Here is a 24,818-nt window from a genome sequence, read left to right as displayed (position 1 = left end):
ACTCAATATAAAAAAAAACCCAATTAAAAATGGGCAGAGGGGGACCTTCAAGATGGCGGAGGAGTAAGACGTGGAGATCACCTTTCTCCCCACAAATACCTAAAAAATACATCTACATGTGGAACAACTCCTACAGAACACCTACTGAATGCTGGCAGACGACCTCAGCTTCCGAAAAGGCGAGAAACTCCCCACGTACCTGGGTAGGGCAAAAGCAAAAACAGAGACAAAAGAATAGAGACAAGACCTGCAACTCTGGGAGAGAGCTGTGAAGGAGGAAAAGTTTCCACACACTAGGAAGCCCCTTCACTGGCAGAGACGTGCGGGGGGTGAAGCTTTGGAGCCACAGAGGAGAGCGCAGCAACAGGGGTGCAGAGGGCAAAGCAGAGAGATCCCCTCACAGAGGATCAGTGCCAACCAGCAGTCAGCAGCCTGAGAGGCTTGTCTGCTCACCCGCTGGGGCAGGTGGGGGCTGGGAGCTGAGGCTCCGGCTTTGGAGATCAGATCCCAGTGAGAGGACTGGGGTTGGAAAGTCTGAAGGGGGCTAGTGGGCCACAGCTAGCTGGGAGGGAGTCCGGGAAAAAGTCTGGAACTGCCTAAGAGGCAAGAGACCATTGTTTCAGTTTGAGTGAGGAGAGGGGATTCAAAGCACCATCTAAACGAGCTTCAGAGATGGGTTCAAGCCTCGGATATCAGCTCAGACCCCAGAGACGGGCATGAAATGCTAATGCTGCTGCTGCAGCCACCAAGAAACCTGTGTGCAAGCACAGATCACTATCCACACTCCCCACCAGGAGCCTGTGCAGCACGCCACTGCCAGGGTCCCATGATCCAGGGACAACATCTCCGGGACAACACATGGTGCATCTCAGGCTGTTGCAACATCAAGCTGGCCTCTGTGACCACAGGCTTGCCCCACATTCCAATTATAACCTACTGTACCCCTCCCTCCCCATGGCCTGAGTGAGCCAGGGCTCCCTAATTAGCCACTGCTTTAACCCCATCCTGTCTAGACAGGAACAGATGCCTGAGGGCTACCTACATGCAGAGATGGGGCCAAAACCAAAGCTGAACCCCAGGAGCTGTGTGAACAAAGAAGAGAAAGGGAAATTTCTCCGTGCAGCCTCAAGAGCAGTGGATTAAATCCCCACAATAAACTTGATGTACCCTACATCTGTGGAATACATGAACAGACAATGAAGCACCCCAAAATTGAGGTGGTGGACTCTGGGAGCAACTATAGACTTGTGGTTTGCGGTCTGTGACGGATTTGTTTCTAATTTTTATGTTTATCTTAGCTTAGTGTTTAGCGCTTGTTATCACTGGTGATTTGTTTACTGGTTGAATTACTCTCTCAATTATTATTATTATTTTATTGTAATAATTCTTTAATTTTAAAATGTATTATTATTTTTTTTTCTTCTTTTTTTTCCTCCCTGTTCATCTGAGCCATGTGTCTGACAGGGTCTTGGTGCTCAAGCCTGGTGTCAGGCCTGAGCCTCTGAGGTGGGAGAGCTGAGTTCAGGATATTGGACCACCAGAGACCTCCCAGCGTCACATAATATCAATTGGCGAGAGCTCTCCCAAAGATCTCTGTCTCAACACTAAGACCCAGCTCCACCGAATGGCCAGCAAGCTCCTGTGCTTCACTTGCCATGCCAAACAACAAGCAAGAGAGGATAAAGAAGATGTGGCACATATATACAATGGAATATTAATAGCCATAAAAAGAAAGGAAATTGAGTTATTTGTAGTGAGGTGGATGGACCTAGAGTCTGTCATACAGAGTGAAGTAAGTCAGAAACAGAAAAACAAACACCGTATGCTAACACATATGTATGGAATCTAAAAAACAAACACAAAAAAGATCATGAAGAACCTAGGGGCAGGACAGGAATAAAGACACAGACCTACTAGAGGATGGACTTGAGGACACGGGGAGGGGGAAGGGTAAGCTGGGACAAAGTGAGAGAGTGGCATGGACATATATACACTACTAAATGTAAAACCGATAGCTAGTGGGAAGCAGCTGCATAGCACAAGGAGATCAGCTCTGTGCTTTGTGACCACCAAGAGGGGTGGGATGGGGGGTGTGGGAGTGAGGGAGATGCAAGAGGGAAGACATATGGGGATATATGTATATGTATAGCTGATTCACTTTGTTATAAAGCAGAAATTAACACACCATTGTAAAACAATTGTACTCCAATAAGATGTTAAAATAAAATAAAATAAAATGTAACAAACAAAACAAAACAAAAACTTTGCAAGACAGGAACACAACCCTAGCCGCTAGCAGGAGGCTTCCTAAAATCATACTAAGTTCACAGACACCCCAAAACACAGGACCAGATGCAGTCCTCCCCACCAGGAAGAAAAGATCCAGTCTCATCCACCAGAACACAGGCACCAGTCCCCTCCACCAGGAAGCCTACACAAGCCACTGAACCAACCTCAACCACTGGGGGCAGACACCAAAAACAATGGGAACTATGAACGTACAGCCTGTGAAAACGAGACCCCAAACAAAGTAAGTTAAACAAAATGAGAAGACAGAGAAATATGCAACAGATGAAGCAACAAGGTAAAAACCCATCAGACCAAACAAATGAGGAGGAAATAGGCAGTCTACCTGAAAAAGAGTTCAGAGTAATGATAGTAAAGATGATCCAAAATCTTGGAAATAGAATGGAGAAAATACAAGTAACGTTTAATAAGGACCTAGAAGAACTAAAGAGCAAACAAACAAGGATGAACAACACAATAAATGAAGTTAAAAATTCTTTAGAAGTAATCAATAGCAGAATAACTGAGGCAGAAGAACAGACAAGTGGCCTGGAAGATAAAATAGTAGAAATAATTGCCACAGAGCAGAATAAAGAAAAAAGAATGAAAAGAATTGAGGACAGTATCAGAGACCTCTGGGATAACATTAGATACAAAACCTTCGAATTATAGGGGTCCCAGAAGAAGAAGAGAACAAGAAAGGGTCTGAGAAAATATTTGAAGAGATTATAGTTGAAAACATCCCTAACATGGGAAAGGAAATACTCAAGCAAGTCCAGGAAGAGCAGAGAGTCCCCTACAGGATAAATCCAAGGAGAAACAGGCCAAGACACAAATTAATCAAACTATCAAAAATTAAATTCAAAGAAAAAGTATTAAAAGCAGCAAGGGAAAAGCAATAAATAACATAAAAGGGAATCACCATAAGGTTTACAGCTGATCTTTCAGCAGAAACTCTGCAAGCCAGAAGGGAGCGGCAGGACATATTTAATGTGGTGAAAGGGAAAAACCTACAACAAATATTACATTACCCAGCAAGGAGCTCATTCAGATTCAACAGAGAAATTAAAACTTTTACAGGCTAGCAAAACTAAGAGAATTCAGCAGCACCAACCAGCTCTCCAACAAATGCTAAAGGAACTTCTCTAGGCAGGAAACACAAGAGAAGAAAAAGACCTACAAAAACAAACCCAAAACAATTAAGAAAATGGTAATAAGAACATACATATCGATAACTACCTTAAATGTAAATGGATTAAATGCTCCAACCGAAAGACACAAACAGGCTGAATGGATACAAAAACAAGACCCGTATATAGGCTGTCTACAAGAGACCCACTTCAGAACAAGGGACACATACAGACTGAAAGTGAGGGAATGGAAAAAGACATTCCATGCAAAGGGAAATCAAAAGAAAGCTGGAGTAGCAATTCTCATATCAGACAAGATAGGCTTTGAAATAAAGACAATTACAAGAGACAAAGGAAGACACTACATAATGATCAAGAGATTAATCCAAGAAGAGGATATAAAAGTTGTACATATTTATGCACCCAACATAGGAGCACCTCAATATATAAGACAATTGCTAACAGCCATAAAAGGGGAAATTGACAGTAACACAATAATTGTAGGAGACTTTACAACCCACTTTCACCAATGGACAGATCATCCAAAATGAAAATAAATAAGGAAACACAAGCTTTAAATGACATATTAAGGGCTTCCCTGGTGGCACAGTGGTTGAGAGTCTGCCTGCCGATGCAGGGGACATGGGTTCGTGCCCTGGTCTGGGAAGATCCCACATGCCACGGAGTGGCTGGGCCCGTGAGCCATGGCCGCTGAGCCTGTGTGTCTGGAGCCTGTGCTCCGCAATGGGAGAGGCCACAACAGTGAGAGGCCCACGTACCACACACACACACAAAAAAGACACATTAAACAAGATGGACTTAATTGATATTTATAGGACATTCCATCCAAAAACAACAGAATACCACTTCTTCTCAAGTGCTCATGGAACATTCTCCAGGATAGATCATATCTTGGGTAACAAACCAAGCCTTGTTATATTTAAGAAAATTGAAATCATATCAAGAGTCTGTAATGACCACAAGGCTATGAGACTAGATATCAATTACAGGAAAAAAACTGTTAAAAATACAAACACATGGTGGCTAAATAATACACTACTAAATAACCAAGAAATCACTGAAGAAAACAAAGAGGAGATTAAAAAAATACCTAGAAACAAATGACAATGAAAACACGATGACCCAAAACCTATGGGATGCAGCAAAAGCAGTTCTAAGAGGGAAGGTTATAGTAATACAATCCTACCTCAAGAAACAAGAAACATCTCAAATAAACAACCTAACCTTACACCGAAAGCAATTATAGAAAGAAGAACAAAAACCCCCAAAGTTAGCAGAAGGAAAGAAATCATAAAGATCAGATCAGAAATAAATGAAAAAGAAATGAAGGAAACAGTAGCAAAGATCATTAAAACTAAAAGCAGGTTTTTTTGAGAAGATAAACAAAATTGATAAACCATTAGCCAGACTCATCAAGAAAAAAAGGGAGAAGACTCAAATCAATAGAATTAGAAATGCAAAAGGGGAAGTAACAACTGATACTGCAGAAATGCAAAGGATCATGAGAGATTACTACAAGAAACTCTATGCCAATAAAATGGACAACCTGGAATAAATGGACAAATTCTTAGAAAAGCATAACCTTCTGAGACTGAACCAGGAAGAAATAGAAAATATAAACAGAACAATCACAAGCACTGAAATTGAAATGGTGATTAAATTCTTCCAACAAACAAAAGGCCTAGATGGCTTCATAGGTGAATTCTATGAAACATGTAGAGAAGAGCTCACACCTTTCCTTCTCAAACTCTTCCAAAATATAGCAGAGGGAGGAACAGTTCCAAACTCATTCTATGAGGCCACCATCACCCTGATACCAAATCAAAGATGTCACAAAAATAAAAGTTCAGGCCAATATCAGTGATGAATACAGATGCAAAAATCCTCAACCAAATACTAGCAAACAGAATCGAAAAGTACATTAAAAAGATCATACACCATGATCAAGTGGGGTTTATCCCAGTAATGCAAGGATTCTTGAATATATGCAAAACAACCAATGTGATACACCGTATTAACAAATTGAACGATAAAAACCATATGTTCATCTCAGTAGATGCAGAAAAAGCTTTTGACAAAATTCAACACCCATTTATGGTAAAAACTCTCCAGAAAGTAGGCATAGAGGGAACTTACCTCAACATAATAAAGGCCATATATGACAAACCCACAGCCAACATCATTCTCAATGGTGAAAAACTGAAACCATTTCCACTAAGATCAGGAACAAGACAAGGTTGCCCACTCTCACCACTATTATTCAACATAGTTTTGGACATTTTAGCCATGGCAATCATAGAAGAAAAAGAAATAAAAGGAATCCAAATCAGAAAAGAAGAAGTAAAACAGTCACTGTTCGCAGATGACATGATAGTACACATAGAGAATCCTAAAGATGCTACCGGAAAACTACTAGCTCTAATCAATGAATTTGGTAGAGTAGCAGGATATAAAATTAATGCACAGAAATCTCTTGCATTCCTATACACTAATGGTGAAAAATCTGAAAGAGAAATTAAAGAAACCCTCTCATTTGCCATTGCAACAAAGAGAATAAAACACCTAGGAATAAAACTACCTAAGCAGACCAAAGGCCTGTATGCAGAAAACTATAAGACACTGATGAAAGAAATTAAAGATGAACAAACAGGTGGAGAGATATACCATGTTCTTGCATAGGAATAATCAACATGTGAAAATGACTATATTCCCCAAAGCAATCTACAGATTCAATGCTATCCCTATCAAACTACCAGTGGCATTTTTCACAGAAGTAGAACAAAAAATTTTACAATTGGTATGGAAACACATAAGACACTGAATAGCCAAAGCAATCTTGAGAAAGAAAAACGGAGCTGGAGGAATCAGGCTGCCCGACTTCAGATTATACTACAAAGTTACGGTAATCAAGACAGTATGGTACTGGGGCAAGGATATATAATGGAGAAAAGACAGTCTCTTCAATAAGTGGTGCTGGGAAAACTGGACAGTTACATGGAAAAGAATGAAATGAGAACACTCCCTAACACCATACACAAAAATAAACTCAAAATGGATTAAAGACCTAAATGTAAGGCCAGACACTATAAAATTCTTAGAGGAAAACGTAGGCAGAACACTCTGTGACATACATCACAGCAAGATCCTTTTTGACCCACCTCATAGAGAAATGGAAATAAAAACAAAATTAAACAAATGTGATATAATGAAACTTAAAATCTTTTGCACAGCAATGGAAACCATAAACAAGATGTAAGGAGAACCCTCAGAATGGGAGAAGATATTTGCAAAAGAAGCAACTGACCAAGGATTAATTTCCAAAATTTACAAGCATCTCATGCAGCTCAATATCAAAAAAACAAACAACAACTCAATCCAAAAATGGGCAGAAAACTTAAATAGACATTTTTCCAAAGAAGATATACAGATTGCCAACAAATACATGAAAGGATGCTCAACAACACTAATCATTAGAGAAATGCAAATCAAAACTCCAGTGAGGTATCACCTCACACCAGTCAGAATGGCCATCATCAAAATATCTACAGTTAATGCTGGAGAGGGTGTGGAGAAAAGGGAGCTCTCTTGCACTGTTGGTGGGAATGTAAATTGATACAGCCACTATGGAGAACAGTATGGATGTGCCTTAAAAAACTAAAAATAGAGCAACCCTCTGATCCTGCAATCCCACTCCTGGGCATATATCTGTAGAAAAACATGGTTCAAAAGGATACATGCACCCCAATGCTTACAATAGCCAAGACATGGAAGCAACCTAAATGTCCATCGACAGATGAATGGATAAGGAAGATGTGGTACATATATACAGTGGAATATTACTCAACCATTCAAAAGAATGAAATAATGCCATCTGAGGCAACATGGATGGAAACGGAGATTATCATAGTAAGTGAAGTAAGTCAGACAGAGAAAGACAAATATCATATGATATCTCTTATATGCAGAATCTAAAAAAATGATACAAATGAATTTGTTTACGAAAAAGAAACAGATTCACAGACTTAGAGAACGAACTTATGGTTTCCAGTGGGGAAGGGTCAGGGGGAGAGATAGACTGGGAGTTTGGGAGTGACATATACACACTGCCATACTTGAAATAGATAACCAAAAAGGACCTACTGTATAGCACAGGGAATGCTGCTCAATATTATGTAATAACCTAAATGGGAAAAGAATTTGTAAAAGAATAGATACATCTATATGAATAACTGAACCACTTTGCTGTACCCCTGAAACTAACACAACACTGTTAATCAATTATGCTCCAATATAAAATAAAAAAAAAAATTTAATGGGCAGAAGACCTAAATAGACATCTTTTTTTCCGAAGAAGACATACAGAATGCCAACAGGAACATGAAAAGATGCTCAACATTGCTAATTATCAGGGAAATGCACATGAAAACTGCAACGAGGTATCACCTCACACCAGTCAGAATGGCCATCACCAAAATATCTACAAATAATAAATGCTGGAGAGGATGTAGAGAAAAGTGAACCCTCTTACACTGTTTTTGGGAATGTAAATTAGTGCAGCCACTATGAAGAACAGTATGGACGTTCCTCAGAAAACTAAAAATAGAGCTACCGTATGATTCAGCAATTCTGCTTCCGGGTATACATCTGAAGAAAATGAAAACACTAATTCAAAAAGATACATGCACCCCAATGTCCATAGCAACATTCTTCATAATAGTGAAGATATGGAAGCAACCTTAGTGTTTATCAACAGATGAATGGATAAAGAACAAGTGTCATACACACACACACACACACACACACACACACACACAATGGAATACTACTCAGCCATAAATAAGAGTGAAAATTTGCCATCTGCAAGAACATGGATGGACCTGGAGGGTATTATCCTAAGAGAAATAAGTCAGACAGAGAAAGACAAATACTGTATGTTATCACTTATATATGGAATCTAAAAAATAAAGAAAACTAGTTAATATAACAAAAAATATATACTCACAGGTATAGAGAACAAACTAGTGTTTACTAGTTTGAGGGAGGTATAAGATAGGGGTAGGGGATTAAGAGGTACAAATTATTATGCATAAAATAAATAAGCTACAAGGATATACAGTACAGCACAGGGAATATAGCCAATATTTTATAATATATATAAATAGAGTATAATCTTTAAAAATTGTGAATCACTATGTTGTACACCTAAAACTTACATAATATTGTAAATCAACTATACCTTGATAAATAAAAAAATTCCTTCAGAATATCATTAGATAAAAAAATATCTCCAGACACTGTCAAATGTGTCCTGCGGGTGGGGGAATATACCCCCAGTTGAGAACTGCTGGTTTAAAGGCATGGTAATGTTGTAGTTAAGAGCACAGTTTTTACACAATTATGTATGAATCGAGACTCTTTTTCTTACTGGTTTCATGACCTTGAGCAAATCACTTCACTTTTCTGAACCTCATTTTCCTCTCTTCTGTAAATGGGAACAACGAGGCCTGGTTTAGGGTTGTTGTAAGGATTTAATGAGATCATGTATATAAAACACTCGATACATAGTGGCTATAATAATGTGCTAATATTATTAACCATTATTAATTAACAAAGATTGCAATTTCCTAGGAAATGGTGAATGAGGAAAGGAGGCAGTTTTTTAAGGGTATACTCAGAACTAACTTTTTAATTGCCCATACTGTCGTAAGAGAAGTCAGCTCTTCCCATTTGCTAGTAGGCCTCACCATCAAAGATAAGGAGTATTAAATCTTTCTCTCAAAGATTCCATAGCTAATTCTGGAAAGGCAGGATACTGAGCTCTATACTATGGAATCTGTATAATCTATTTTGGGGTAAGGGTCTCTGAGATTTCTATCTATGTGTAGGCACAATCAAACTCCAATCCACCCCTTCTCTAGAAGTCAGCTCTCTAAATATCAAAGAGATGAGAAGAGTCTTACCGTAGAATTACACCAGAGACACCGGAAATCTTGAAGTCTCTGATAACTGCCACAGTTCTCATGACATACTGCACACTGAGAACTGACAGATATGTTTCCTTCTACCCACTGATGAGGCATAGTTTTCTGAAGGATAAAAAGAGATAAGAGGTAGAAGTTAGAGATATAAGGAGAGGAAGGGCCAGCTGGAATAACTATACTACCCCATGGAGGACTCTAGATAACCCCAAGGAAGTTCTCCATCATCCTGCCCTCCCCACTCTCATGCTAGTGACCAATGACAGGTGGGAGCTGGTGGGGAGGCTTTCATTCTTCTAGATTTATTGGATCATGAGCCTGGGAAAGAAGCCGACTTGGGTTGTCTGGAAACAGGAAGAAGCCTTCCTTCCCCTGTGTGTCGTGACTCAAGGGGAGATGGAAAAGAGCGATTATGAGAAAGCATGGCTGGTACTCACTACTTCATCTGCAGGCATGAGGAGGTCATCAGTAATGGATAATGTATTCCATTTGCAATCTTTGCTTGCTCTTAAAGCACATAATCTGTGAGACTTTACTTTGCACACTGTGAAAGAGGAAGAAAAAAAGATGGATGTGAATCTGGTGACAATGAAGATTCTAACTTCCTTCCCTAAGCTGCTCTAAAAGTTAGAACCTAGATGCATCTAAGTAGTTGTGACTTAACTCCAAAGGCTTATTTTCCATATATTTCAGTTTCTTTGTATTCTTCCTGGCCAAATTTTCTATTACCTGACTTGAATTGAAATTGATGGTAAGAATGAGGTGATTTCTATTTTTCCAAACCTGTGACTGTACTGTCCAATCCTCCCAGACCCAACCCTCCCTTTTGATTAATGAGAATTCCCCCTCATGCCAGTTTTCTCCTGTCTCCTTCCCCCCGTCTGTTAAGTGTCAGGGTTAACCTTACACTAGAATCAGTGACCTAGTGTGAGTCAATGATACTAAAGCTGCATGAGCTCCTTCACACCCATCTCCACTCATTGAGCTCCACTTCCTAAAGGAATCAGAAATGTACCTTCGCAGATGATAACATTTCGAGATAAGGCAGGAATGGTCCCTCGACAAACATTGCAGTGCTGGGTCCGGGGACTGTGGCTTGAGTACCAATAGTGCATACCAACAAGAAAAGGGTTGTTTTCTGCTGCAGGTATCTAAAATAAATCAAAGAGAAGAATAGAGAGTTAATCACAGAGACGGATTAGGGAAGCCCAGAATATCTGAATGCTAAGGCTGAAATGGCCAGCTACATAAGGTGTCAGAGCACGTGGAGAGGAAGAATCAAAGTTGAGCCAATACTTAACAAATCTCCCATCTCTGTTTTTTCCCAGTGGTTTTGGAAAGGGAAAAGGAATGAGGGGGTGGTAGATCCTGGAACAGGGACTGAAGGCAGGAGTGATGATCTTTATACTCCTTGGCTAAACCATTTCATTGGTTTAGCCTAAGCAAAATTAGTTCTGTTAGCCTTGGCCTTGGCTCTCTTTGAGTAGTCAGCAAAAGGAGGTGTTGAGTGGGAAATTCAGTGATATCCAAGCCCTCCTGCCAGGCAAGAAAGGGAGGAGACTGGGCTCTGACTCTAGGCTAAGGAATGCTTGTCAGGCTTTAGCTACCTCCTGGAGATATACATTACCCTTCCTGGACCTACTGCTGCCAAGTGAGGAGAGCATTGCATTGCTGGGACAACAGTTTCATTTCAGAGGCTTCTTGTCCCAGTATTCTTTTCTGAATAACATGTTCTGACTGCCTATAGCAATTGCCTGGTTAATCAATTTAATTCATTCAAAATTCATTAAATTTTTACTGAGTAACTGCTATGTGCTTGGCACTTTTCAAGGCACTGATGAACAAGATAAAGTCTCTGTCCTCATGGAATGGCATTCTGTTTGGTGTCCTCTTTCATGGTATTCAATTTGACATTTACTATTAACCTCCCTATAAATGCTATATTTGTTTATCACAGCCTGACACTCAGGACTATGGGGCTGGCACAGGGCATACCAGAAACTAGTTTTGGGATTAAAAGGGGAAGGGGAGGAGTGGGCACCAAAAACTTCCAAATTTGTTCTGGGTGTGCATTCCACAGGACACTTCCACCTTTTCTATAATTCCTCTGAATGTCTGATCTCTTCCTTCTCTGCCTTCCTCTGGAATGTAGACATAAGCATATGCATTCAGCTTTTTATTCTTGACGTTATAATCTGTTGGGTGTGTAAAGGCATAAGACTTTAAAATGAACTATATATTCTTCCTGATGCTAGCTGATACTGGTCCACTAGAGAGAGAGACAGAGAGAGGCAGAGAGGGAGAGAGAGAAAGCGCTATTGAGGGATCTGCCATATTTAGTGTTCAATCTTGATCAACTTATAGGAATTCGTCATCTAAAACATAGCCTGTACATGGTATTCTCTGATCCCTCCTTCCCCCTCTGGAATGCGTTTATGCACATAAGCTGCTGTTGGAATGACCAGGAAGCTTCTGGAAGGAAAAGCTACTTTGATGTGCTAAAGGCTCACCTAGTATGGAGTCACTTTGTGATTGTATTATTTTTTGCATACTGAAACCCTGGCAAAGTTCCGAGAAGATCAAAGTAGAGAGTGGAGAGTCCTAAGGAAGTGACATAGTCTTGGCTTTGACATGCTGAGCAACTAGCACCTTTCTACTTCCCATGCCACTAGATTATAACTTTACAAGTACCTTCCTTCTACCTCCAGCCTCCTTCTTTCTTCCAATAATTACTAAGAGCTACTTTGTGTCATCTATAAAGCTAGGCACTAGAGATCCAGAGATGAATGATCCATAGTTCTTGCCCGCATGGAGCTCATAGTCTACTGTAGGAGACAATTTCCTAAACAGATCACTCCAGTGTAGAGTGAAAAGTGAGCTCTCCTATAATGTTCAAGTTTCTACAGTACAAATGGAAGAAATGATGAACTCTGCCTGGGTAGAATATTGAATTTCATGCTCCAATTAGCTACAGAATATAAAAATATATAAAATGGACATTGTTTTGGTTCAGCAGTGGAGGAGGTGGGATTTATATTCCTTAAGTGCATCCTATTGTATAAGAAAACTTTGATGCATACCACCCTGGATGAGTACATGTTGTATGCTGAATTGTGTTCCCTGCCAAAATATATTCAAGTACCTGGTACCTGTGAATGTGACCATATTTGAAAATAGAATCTTTATAGATATAATCAATTTAAGATGTTGTCATAATGGATTAGTGACTGGTGTCCTTTCCCTCTTTTTAAAAATTTTTTACTTTTTATTTTTTAACATCTTTATTGGAGTATAATTGCTCTACAATGGAGTGTTAGTTTCTGCTTTATAACAAAGTGAATCAGTTAATACATATACATATATCCCCATATCTCTTCCCGCTTGCGTTTCCCTCCCTCCCACCCTCCCTATCCCACCCCTCTAGGTGGTCACAAAGCACCGAGCTGATCTCCCTGTGCTATGCGGCTGCTTCCCACTAGCTATCTATTTTACGTTTGGTTGTGCATATATGTCCATGCTACTCTCTCACTTTGTCCCAGCTTACCCATCCCCCTCCCTATATCCTCAAGTCCATTCTCTAGTAGGTCTGCGTCTTTATTCCCATCTTGCCCCTAGGTTCTTCATGACCATTTTTTTGTTTGTTTTTTAGATCCCATATATATGTGTTAGCATACGGTGTTTGTTTTTCTGTTTCTGACTTACTTCACTCTGTATGACAGACTCTAGGTCCATCCACCTCTCTTTCCTTTCTTTTTATGGCTGAGTAATAGTCTATTGGATATATGTGCCACATATTCTTTATCCATTCATCTGTCGATGGACACTTAGGTTGCTTCCATGTCCTGGCTATTGTAAATAGAGCTGCAATGAACATTGTGGTACATGACTCTTTTTGAATTATGGTTTTCTCAGGGTATATGCCCAGTAGTGGGATTGCTGGGTCGTATGGTAGTTCTATTTTTAGTTTTTTAAGGAACCTCCATACTGTTCTCCATAGTGGCTGTATCAATTTACATTCCTACCAACAGTGCAAGAGGGTTCCCTTTTCTCCACACCCTCTCCAGCATTTATTGTTTGTAGATTTTTTGATGATGGCCATTCTGACCAGTGTGAGATGGTATCTCATTGTAGAAGAGGGAAATTTGGACAGACACAGGAGAGACATCATTTGATGATAGAGGCAGAGATTGGAATGATGCATCTACAAGCCAAGGAATGCCTGCAATCACCAGAAGCTAAGAAGAGGCAAAGAAGGATTCTCTTCTAGAGCCTTCAGAAAGAGCACAGCCCTGCCAACACATTGATTTTTTACTTGTAGACTCCAGAACTGTGAGAGAAGTATCTTAATTCACCCAGTTTGTGGATTTGATATGGCAGTCCTGGGAAACTAACACAGTACGTCATTACAGGCCTTTCTAGTAATTGACACAGATTAAAAATTGACTTTGAAGACAGATGAAGAACTGTGGCATGTATACAAACCACTGATCTCTGAATGTTAAGGCTTTTAATGTGTGGTTGTTGGGTTTTATGTTTGATTTTTATGTTCTCTAAAATACATAGGTTAATACATTCATGCAGAGACCATCACTCCAATCTGATTCTTCACTGTTTTAGAGCAGCTAAGGCTATTTTCTCCATCTCCTGAATCCCTTTCAGCATAATCCAGAACCCAGATAGGTTCATTAATTATTTGTATATTCGTTAAAGGAGATCTTGTCAGTCCAGGTGTTTGGTAAACTCTAAAGAACTGTCCAAGTGTGAGGACTTAATAATATTAAGTATTTTCAAAGTGCATAAAAGTCTCAGATATAACATCCCATAAAGCACAAAATCTTCCAAAGATGTGTTTCCTTAAAAGAATCTTGTTTGGAATGGTTTATGTGATGAAAGGCTGTGTTTAGACAAAACAAAATTAGTGGTTCGTACAGTAACTTGAAGCCAACTTCTTTGTTATACCAAGGTTTTGGAAACTATAGAATGTTAGAGCCTCCCAGGTTGGCCATTGGTAGGGTGACCATATCATCCAAATCAGGACACTTTGAACAGTGAAAGGGGAAGCTATAGTATGTAATTATGCTGGGACAATAAGTGTAAATTGTGTTCATCCTGAGAAAACCACTAGCCATGGAGATGCTACACATGAGCTAGAGAGTCATTTAGCCAATTTGAATCTATTTGTTGATCTATACAGCCTAGTTGTCTGGCTTAGTACCACTTAGTTGCCTATCGGGCTACCACATACTCACAAGGGGTGGGGACTAGAGGAGAGAAAAGATAATTAGGCAAAATTTAAGATGTCTTTCCAAGAGCATGGATTTAGAGTTAGGAGAGCTAAGATCTCAATTCTGCCACAATAAATTATGTGATTTCAGGCAAGGCAACTGAACTTCTCTGAGGTTTTTTTTTCTCACCTACTTAATGAAATCTTAGAATTATAAGCTTTTCAAGTTGAAAGGAATGTTTGAATTCATCTAGTCTACCCACCAGAAAAACTAATTTTCTTTTTTTAAAGTAAATTTTTAAAATTGAGGTGTATTTGACAATTAAAATTGTACATATTGAATTTAATGATTTGATATACATATGTACTGAAATCATCACCACAATCAAGCTAATTAACTTATCACCTCGGATAGTTACCACTTTCTTTCCTTCTTTTTTTTTTTTAATGTGTGTTTAGAGCACTTAAGATCTTCTCTCTTAGGAAATTTTAGTATAAAAGAAATGATTGTTACTTATGGTCACATTGTTGTACATTAGACCTCCAGAACTTATTCTCCTGCATAACTGAAACTTTGTACCGCTTAACCAACATCTCCACATTTCCCCCTCTCCTTAGCACTTGGTAATTCTTCTCTCTGCTTCTAGAGTTCCAACGATTTTAGATTCCACATATAAATGAGAACATACAGTATTGTCTTTCTCTGTTTGGCTTATTTAATGTAGCATACTGTCCTCAGGTTCATCTGTGTTGTTACAACTGGCAAGATTTCCTTCTTTTTTCAGGCTGAAAAATATTCCATTGTATTTGTATGTATATATCTATATCTATATATATATCACATTTTAAAAATCCATTTTATCCATTGAGGGACAGTTAGGTTGTGTCTGTATCTTGGCTGTTGTGAATAATGCTGAAAGAAACATGGGAGTTCTGATATCTCTTCAAGATGCTGATTTCATTTCCTTTGGATATATACCCAGAAGTGAGATTGCTGGGTCATAATGTAGTTATATTTTTTAATACTTTGAGAAACCTTAGTACTACTTTCCATAATGGCTGTACCAATTTATAGTCCCACCAAAAGTGTACAAGTTTTCTCTTTTCTCCACATTCTTGCCAGCATTTGTTGTCTCTTGTCTTTTTTTTTGGCCACATCACGCGGCATGCGGGATCTTAGTTCCCCAACCAGGGACTGAACCTGCACCCTCTACAGTGTAAGCTCAGAGTCTTAACCACTGGACTGCCAGGGAAGTCCCTCTTTTTTGATTTTCTTTTGTTTTTCTTTTTTTAAAATTTGAAGTATAGTTGATTTACAATATTGTGTTAGTTTCAGGTGTACAGCAAAGTGATTGTTATACATACATATATATTGTTTTCAGATCTTTTAAAAATAATTATATATTTTTTTATTTTAGCAAAGATTCAGAATATATCTCTTTAAGAAAAAAGAGCTACATCATACAATCTTTTGAAAATATACATTCATATATTGGTTTTGTCCTCTGATTAATTTGATTACTAAAATTTGTAAAGTGCAGCTAAATTTGAGAGCCAAGTTATTAGTAGTTAAAGACTGATTTGCTTTTTTAAAATTGAAGTATAGTTGATTTACAATATTGTGTTAGTTTCAGGTGTACAGCAAAGTGATTCAATTATATAGATATATATTCTTTCAGATTATTTTACATTATAGGATATTATAAGATATTGAATATGGTTCCCTGTGCAATAAGTAAATCCTTTTTGCTTATCTATTTTATGTATAGTAGTTTGTATCTATTAATCCCATACTTCTTTTTTTAAAGTTTATTGTGAAGTTATTTTACATTATTTTATCTTTATGTGGCATTAGGAGATTTTCAAAAAATTTATTTATTTATTTTTATTGAAGTATACTTGATTTACAATGTTGTGTTAGTTTCAGATGTACAGCAAAGTGATTCAGTTATACATACATATATATCTATTTTTTCAGATCTTTTAGAAATATATTATTTTTATTTTAGCAGAGTCATAATATATCTCTTTAAGAAAAAAGAGTTACATCATACAATCTTTTGAAAATATACATTCATGTATTGGTTTTGCCCTACAACTAATTTGATTACTGAAAGTTGTAAAGTGCAGCTAAATTTGGGAGCCAAGTTATTAATAGTTAAAGACTGATTTGCTTTTTAAATTGAAGTATAGTTGATTAACAATGTTATATTAGTTTCAGGTATACAGCAAAGTGATTCAGTTATATATTATATATACATTACATATAATATATATATATTCATTCTTTTTCGGATTCTTTTCCCATATAGGTTATTACAGAATATTGAGTATAGTTCCCTGTGCTATACAGTAGGTCCTTGTTGGTTATCTATTTTATATATAGTAGTGTATATATGTTAATCCCATACTTCTAATTTATCCCTCCCCACTCCCTTTCCCCTTTGATAACCATAAGTTTGTTTTCTGTATCTATGAGTCTGTTTCTGTTGTGTACACAGATTCATTAGTATTGATTTTTAGATTCCACATATAAGTGATATAATATTTGTCTTTGTCTGACTTACTCCACTAAGTATAATATTCTCTAGGGCCATTCATGTTGCTGCAAATGACAATCTTTCATTCTTTTTTATGGCTGAGTAATATACCAATGTATATATATCTCACATCTTCTTAAGCCAATAGTTTGTTGATGGACACTTGGGTTCTTTCCATGTCTTGGCTATTGTAAATAGTGCTGCTATGAACATTGGAGTGCATGTATCTTTTCGAATTAGAGTTTTCATCTACCCAGGAATGGGACTGCTGTGTCATATTGTATTTCTATTTTTAGTTTTTAAAGGAACCTCTGTACTGTTTTCCATAGTGGTTGCACCAATTTGCATTCCTTTCAACAGTGTAGGAAGGTTTCTTATTCTCCAACCCTCTCTAGCATTTATTATTTGTAGACTTTTTGATGATAGCTATTCTGATGATAAGAGCCATTTTAACAAGGGTGAGATGATATCTCATTGTGGTTTTGATTTTCATTTCCCTAATGATTAATGGTGTTGAGCACTTAACTTTTTATCCATTTTATGTTTTCTTTGGAAAAATATCTATACAGGTCCCTCACCCATTTTAAAAACAGATTATTTGTGGGGTTTTTTAAACTATTGAGTTGTAGGTGTTCCTTATGTATTTTAGATATTAACCTCATATCAGATATATGGCTTGTAAATATTTTCTCCCATTTCTAGGTTACCTGTTCACTCAGTTGATTTAGCTTGATGTAATCTCACTTGTTTATTTTAGCTTTTGTTCCCTGTTCTTTTGGAGTCATATCCAAGAAATCATTGTCCCAGTCAATGTCAAGAAGGTTTTTCTCTGTTTTCTTCTAGTAGTTTTAAAGTTTTAGGTCTTACACTTAAGTCTTTATTCAGCCTGAGTTGATTTTTTGTACATGGTGTGAGGTAATGGTCCAATTTCATTCTCCTGCATGTGGATATCTAATTTTCCCAACACCATTTATTGAAGACTACACTTCCCCAATTTTGTGTTCTTGGCACCCTTCTGGAAATCAGTTGACTGTAAAAGCATGGATTTATTTCTGTGCTCTCTATTTTGTTCCATTGGTCTGTATGTCTGTTTTTATGCCAGTACAATACTGTTTTGATTACTAGAGCTTTGTAATGTATGTTGATATCAGGAAGTGTGATGCCTCCAGCTTTGCTCTTCTTGCTCAAAATTGCTTTGGCTATTTGGGGATGTTTTTGGTTCCATATTAATTTTAGGATTGCTCTTTCTATTTATGTAGGGAATACCATTGGATTTTGATTGCGATTGTATTAAATCTGTAGATTACTTTGTGTAGCATGGACATTTTAACAATATTAATTCTTACGATCCATGAACATGGGATGTCTATCCATTTATCTATGTATTCTTTACTTTCCTTCATCAATGTTTTATAATTTTCAGTGTATGTTTTTCACTTCTTTGTTTAAGTTTATTCTTAAGTATTTTATTATTCTTGTTGCTATTGTGAATGGGCTTATTATCTTAACTTTCCTTTCAAATAGTTCACTGTTTGTGTATACAAAACTGAGTGATTTTTTGCATGTTGATTTTGTACCCTATGACTTTACTGAATTTGTTTGTTAGTTGTAACAATTATTTTGTTGAGTCTCTAGGTTTTTCTACATATATGATCATGTTGTCTGCAAACAGAGACAATTTTACTTCTTCCTTTCCAGTTTGGGTGCTTTTTAATTCTTTTTCTTGCCCAATTGCTCTGGCTTGGATTTCCAGTACTATGTTGAAAAGAAGTGGTGAGAGTATGCAGCCTTGCCTTGTACCAGATCTTAGAGGGCAAGCGTTCAGTTTTTTTCCCATTAATTATAATGTTGTCTATGGGCTTTTCATATATGGCCTTTATTGTGTTGAGGCAAGATCTTTCTATACTTATTTTGTTGAAAGGTTTAATGATGAATTGGTGTTGAATTTTGTCAAATGCTTTTTCTGCATCTATTGAGATGATCATGTGTTTTTTTTCTTTCATTTTGTTAATGTATTGTAACACATTGTTTGATTTATGTATATTGAAATATTGTTGCATCCCTGGGATAAATCCCTCATGGTTACAGTGTATAATCCTTTTAATGTGCTATTGAATTTGGTTTGCTAGTATTTCATTACGAATTTTTGCATCTGTGCCTCTGAGGTGGGAAAGCCAAATTCAGGACATTGGACCACCAGAGACCTCCCGGCTCCACATAATATCAAATGGCGAAAGATATCCCAGAGATCTCCATATCAATGCTAAGACCCAGCTCCACTCAACAACCAGCAAGCTACAGTGTTGGACACCCTATGCCAAACAACTAGCAAGAAAGGAACACAACCCCACCTATTAGCAGAGAGGCTGCCTAAAACCATAAAAAGGTCATAGACACCCCAAAACACACCACCAGATGTGGTGCTGACTACCAGAAAGACAAGATCCAGACTCATCCACCAGAACACAGGAACTAGTCCCCTCCAATAGGGAGCCTATACAACACACTGAACTAACTTTAGCCACTGGGGGCAGACAGCAACAACAATGGGAACTATGAACATGCAGACTGCGAAAAGGAGACCCCAAACACAGTAAGTTAAGCAAATGAGAAGACAGAAAAACACACAGCAGATGAAGGAGCAAGGTAAAAACACACCAGACCAAACAAATGAAGAGGAAATAGGAAGTCTACCTGAAAAAGAATTCAGAGTAATAATAGTAAAGATGATCCAAACTCTTAGAAATAGAATGGAGAAAATACAAGAAACATTTAACAAGGACTTAGGAGAACTAAAGAGCAAACAAATAATGATGAACAACACAATAAATGAAATTAAAAATTCTCTAGAAGGAAGCAAAAGCAGAATAACTGAGGCAGAAAAACGGATAAGTGACCTGGAAGATAAAATAGTGGAAATAAATACTGCAGAGCAGAATAAAGAAAAAAGAATGAAAAGAATTGAGGACAGTCTCAGAGACCACTGGGACAACATTAAATGCACCAACATTCGAATTATAGGGATCCCAGAAGAAGAAGAAAAAAAGAAATGGACTGAGAAAATATTTTAAGAGAGTATAGTTGAAAACTTCCCTAATATGGGAAAGGAAATTGTCAATCAAGCCCAGGAAGCACAGAGAGTCCCATACAGGATAAATCCAAGGAGAAACATGCCAAGACACATACATATTAATCAAACTGTCAAAAACTAAATACAAAGAAAATATATTAAAAGCAGCAAGGGAAAAACAACAAATAACATACAAGGGGATTGCACAGGAGGAGCTTCAAGAAGGCGAAAGAGTAAGACGTGGAGTTCACCTTCCTTCCCACAAATACATCAGAAATACATCTACATGTGGAACAACTCATATAGAACACCTACTGAACTCCGGAAATGCACCAACATTCGAATTATAGGGATCCCAGAAGAAGAAGAAAAAAAGAAATGGACTGAGAAAATATTTTAAGAGAGTATAGTTGAAAACTTCCCTAATATGGGAAAGGAAATTGTCAATCAAGCCCAGGAAGCACAGAGAGTCCCATACAGGATAAATCCAAGGAGAAACATGCCAAGACACATACATATTAATCAAACTGTCAAAAACTAAATACAAAGAAAATATATTAAAAGCAGCAAGGGAAAAACAACAAATAACATACAAGGGGATTGCACAGGAGGAGCTTCAAGAAGGCGAAAGAGTAAGACGTGGAGTTCACCTTCCTTCCCACAAATACATCAGAAATACATCTACATGTGGAACAACTCATATAGAACACCTACTGAACTCCGGCAGAAGACCTCAGAACTCCCAAAAGGCAAGAAACTCCCCACGTACCTGGGTAGGGCAAAAGAAAGAAGAAAAAACAGAGACAAAAGAATAGGGACGGGACCTGTACCAGTGGGAGGGAGCTGTGAAGGAGGAAAGGTTTCCACACACTAGGAAGCCCCTTCGCAGGCAGAGACAACGAGTGGCGGAGGGGGGGAAGCTTCAGAGCCACGGACGAGAGTGCAGCAACAGGAGTGCGGAGGGCAAAGCGGAGAGATTCCCGCACAGAGGATCGGTGCCGACCGGCACTCACCAGCCCGAGAGGCTTGTCTGCTCACCCGCCAGGACGGGTGGGAGTTGGGAGCTGAGGCTCGGTTTTCGGAGGTCAGATCCTAGGGAGAGGACTGGGGTTAGCGGCATGAACACAGCCATAAGGGGGCTAGTGTGCCACCACAAGCTGGGAGGGAGTCCGGGAAAAAGTCTGGAGCTGCTGAAGAGACAAGAGATTTTTTCTTGCCTCTTTGTTTCCTGAGCGCGAGGAGAGGGGATTAAGAGCACCGCTTAAAGGAGCTCCAGAGGAGTTCGGGAAAAAGTCTGGAGCTGCCGAAGAGGCAAGACACGTTTTCTTCCCTCTTTGTTTCCTGGTGCGTGAGGAGAGGGGATTAAGAGCACTCCTTAAAGGAGCTCCAGAGATGGGCGCAAGCCACGGCTAACAGCGCGGACCCCAGAGATGGGCATGAGATGCTAAGGCTGCTGCTGCTGCCACCCAGAAGCCTGTGTGTGAGCACAGGTCACTATCCACACCTACCCTCCTGGGAGCCTGTGCAGCCTGCCACTGCCAGGGTCCCATGATCCAGGGACAAATTCCCCGGAAGAACGCATGGCGTGCCCCAGGCTGGTGAAACGTCATGCTGGCCTCTGCCGCTGCAGGCTTGCCCCGCCATCTGTACCCCTCCCACCCCCTGGCCTGAGTGAGCCAGAGCTCCCAAATCAGCTGCTCCTTTAACCCCGTCCTGTCTGAGAGAAGATCAGACGCCCTCCGGCGACCTACATGCAGAGGCAGGGCCAAATCCAAAGCTGAATCCCAGGAGCTGTGCAAACAAAGGAGAGAAAGGGAAATCTCTCCCAGCAGCCTCAGGAGCGTCAGATTAAATCTCCACAATCAACTTGATGTACCCTGCATCTGTGGAATGCCTGAATAGACAACAAATCATCCTAAATTAAGGAGATGGACTTTGAGAGCAACATATATTTTTTCCCCTTTTCCTCTTTTTCCATGTGGATGAAAGGCACTTGGTGCTGCAGCCAGGAGTCAGTGCTGTACCTCTGACATGGGAGAGCCAACTTCAGGACACTGGTCCACAAGTGACCCCCCAGCTCCATGTAATATCAAATGGCGAAAATCTCCCAGAGATCTCCATCTCAACACCAATACCCAGCTTCACTCAATGACCAGCAAGCTACAGTGCTGGACACACTATGCCCAACAACGAGCAAGACAGGAACACAACACCACCCATTAGCAGAGAGGCTGCCTACAATCATAATAAGGCCACAGACACCCCGAAACACACCTCCAGACGTGAACCTGCCCACCAGAAAGACAAGATCCAGCCTCATCCACCAGAACAGAGGCACTAGTCCCTTCCACCAGGAAGCCTACACCACCCACTGGACCAATTTTAGCCACTGGGGACAGACACCAAAAACAATAGGAACTACGAACCTGCAGCCAGCAAAAAAGAGACCCCAAACACAGTAAGAGAAGCAAAATGAAAAGATAGAAAAACACACAGCAATGAAGGAGCAAGGTAAAAACCCGCCAGACCTAACAAAGGAAGAGGAAATAGGCAGTCTACCTGAAAAAGAATTCAGAATAATGATAGTAAAGATGACCCAAATCTTGGAAATAGAATGGAGAAGATGCAAGAAACATTTAACAAGGAACTAGAAGAACTAAAGAGGAAAAAGCAATGATGAACAACACAATAAATGAAATTAAAAATACTATAGAAGGGATCAATAGAAGAATTACTGAGGCAGAAGAACGAATAAGTGACCTGGAAGATAAAATAGTGGAAATAAGTACTGCAGAGCAGAATAAAGAAAAAAGAATGAAAAGAACTGAGGAGAGTCTCAGAGACCGCTGGGACAACATTAAACTCACTAACATTAGAATTTTAGGGGTCCCAGAAGAAGAGAAAAAGAAAGGGACTGAGAAAATATTTGAAGAGATTATAGTTGAAAATTTCCCTAATATGGGAAAGGAAAGAGTTAGTCAACTCCAGGAAGCACAGATAGTCCCATAATGGATAAATTCAAGGAGAAACACGCCAAGACACATATTAATCAAACTATCAAAAATTAAATAAAAAGAAAACATATTAAAAGCAGCAAGGGAAAAAAAACAAATATCACACAAGGGAATCCACATAAGGTTAACAGCTGATCTTTCAGCAGAAACTCTGCAAGCCAGAAGGGAGTGGCAGAACATATATAAAGTGATGAAGGAGAAAAACCTACAGGCAAGATTACCCTACCCAGCTAGGATCTCATTCAGATTTGATGGAGAAATTAAAACCTTTACAGACAAGGAAAAGCTGAGAGAGTTCAGCACCACCAAACCAGCTTTACAACAAATGCTAAAGGAATTTCTCTAGGCAAGAAACACAAGAGAAGGAAAAGACCTACAATAACAAACAGAAAACAATTAAGAAAATGGGAATAGGAACATACATATCGATAATTAATTTAAATGTAAATGGAGTAAATGCTCCCACCAAAAGACAAAGACTGGCTGAATGGATACAAAAATAAGACCCATATACATGCTGTCTCCAAGATCCCCACTTCAGACCGAGGGACACATACAGACTGAAAGTGAGGGGATGGAAAAAGATATTCCATGCAAATGGAAATCAAAAGAAACCTGGAGGAGCAATTCTCATATCAGACAAAACAGACTTTAAAATAAATACTATAACAAGAGACAAAGAAGGACACTACATAATGATCAAGGGATTGATCCAAGAAGAATGTATACAAATTGTAAATATTTATGCACCCAACATAGGAGCACCTCATTACATAAGGCAAATACTAACAGCCATAAAAGGGGAAATCGACAGTAACACATTCATAGTAGGGGACTTTAACACCCCAATCTCACCAATGGACAGATCATCCAAAATGAAAATAAATAAGGAAACACAAGCTTTAAATGATACATTAAACAAGATGGACTTAATTGATATTTAGAGGACACTCCATCCCAAAACAACAGAATAAACATTTTTCTCAAGTGCTCATGGAACATTCTGCAATATAGATCATATCTTGGGTCACAAATCAAGCCTTGGTAAATTTAAGAAAATTGAAATTGTGTCAAGCAACTTTTCTGACAACAACGCTGTTAGACTAGATATCAATTACAGGAAAAAAATCTGTAAAAAATACAAACACATAGAGGCTAAACAATACACTACTTAATAAACAAGAGATCACTGAAGACTTCAAAAAGGAAATCAAAAAATACCTAGAAACAAATGACAATGGAGACATGACGACCCAAAACCTATGGGAGGCTGCAAAAGCAGTTCTAAGAGGGAAGTTTATAGCAATAAAATTCTAACTTAAGAAACAGGAAACATCTCGAATAAACAACCTAACATTGCACCTAAAGCAATTAGAGAAAGAAGAACAAAAAAACCCAAATTTAGCAGAAGGAAAGAAATCATAAAAATCAGATAATAAATAAATGAAAAAGAAATGAAGGAAACGATAGCAAAGATCCATAAAAGTAAAAGCTGGTTCTTTGAGAAGACAAACAAAATTGATAAACCATTAGCCAGACTCATCAAGAAAAAAGG

At 38.7% G+C, this 24,818-nt stretch overlaps 1 protein-coding gene across 1 annotated transcript in view; it reads right to left on the bottom strand.

The window, feature by feature from the left end:
- DGKK (diacylglycerol kinase kappa) overlaps nt 1–24,818 on the bottom strand; it is a 173,605-nt gene that overhangs the window by 76,376 nt on the left and 72,411 nt on the right. The window contains exons 5-7 of the mRNA XM_024116921.1: nt 10,431–10,566; nt 9,856–9,959; nt 9,398–9,523 (exon numbers count right to left, since the gene is read on the bottom strand). Coding sequence (XP_023972689.1) covers nt 9,398–9,523; nt 9,856–9,959; nt 10,431–10,566 — 366 coding nt within the window. The remainder of the gene's footprint in view (nt 1–9,397; nt 9,524–9,855; nt 9,960–10,430; nt 10,567–24,818) is intronic.

This window comes from Physeter macrocephalus, chromosome 21, assembly GCF_002837175.3.
Source record: "Physeter macrocephalus isolate SW-GA chromosome 21, ASM283717v5, whole genome shotgun sequence".
NCBI classification, from domain to species: Eukaryota; Metazoa; Chordata; class Mammalia; order Artiodactyla; family Physeteridae; genus Physeter; species Physeter macrocephalus.
The sequence above is the reverse complement of the archived record's forward strand: the minus strand, read 5'-3'. Positions and strand labels throughout refer to the sequence as shown.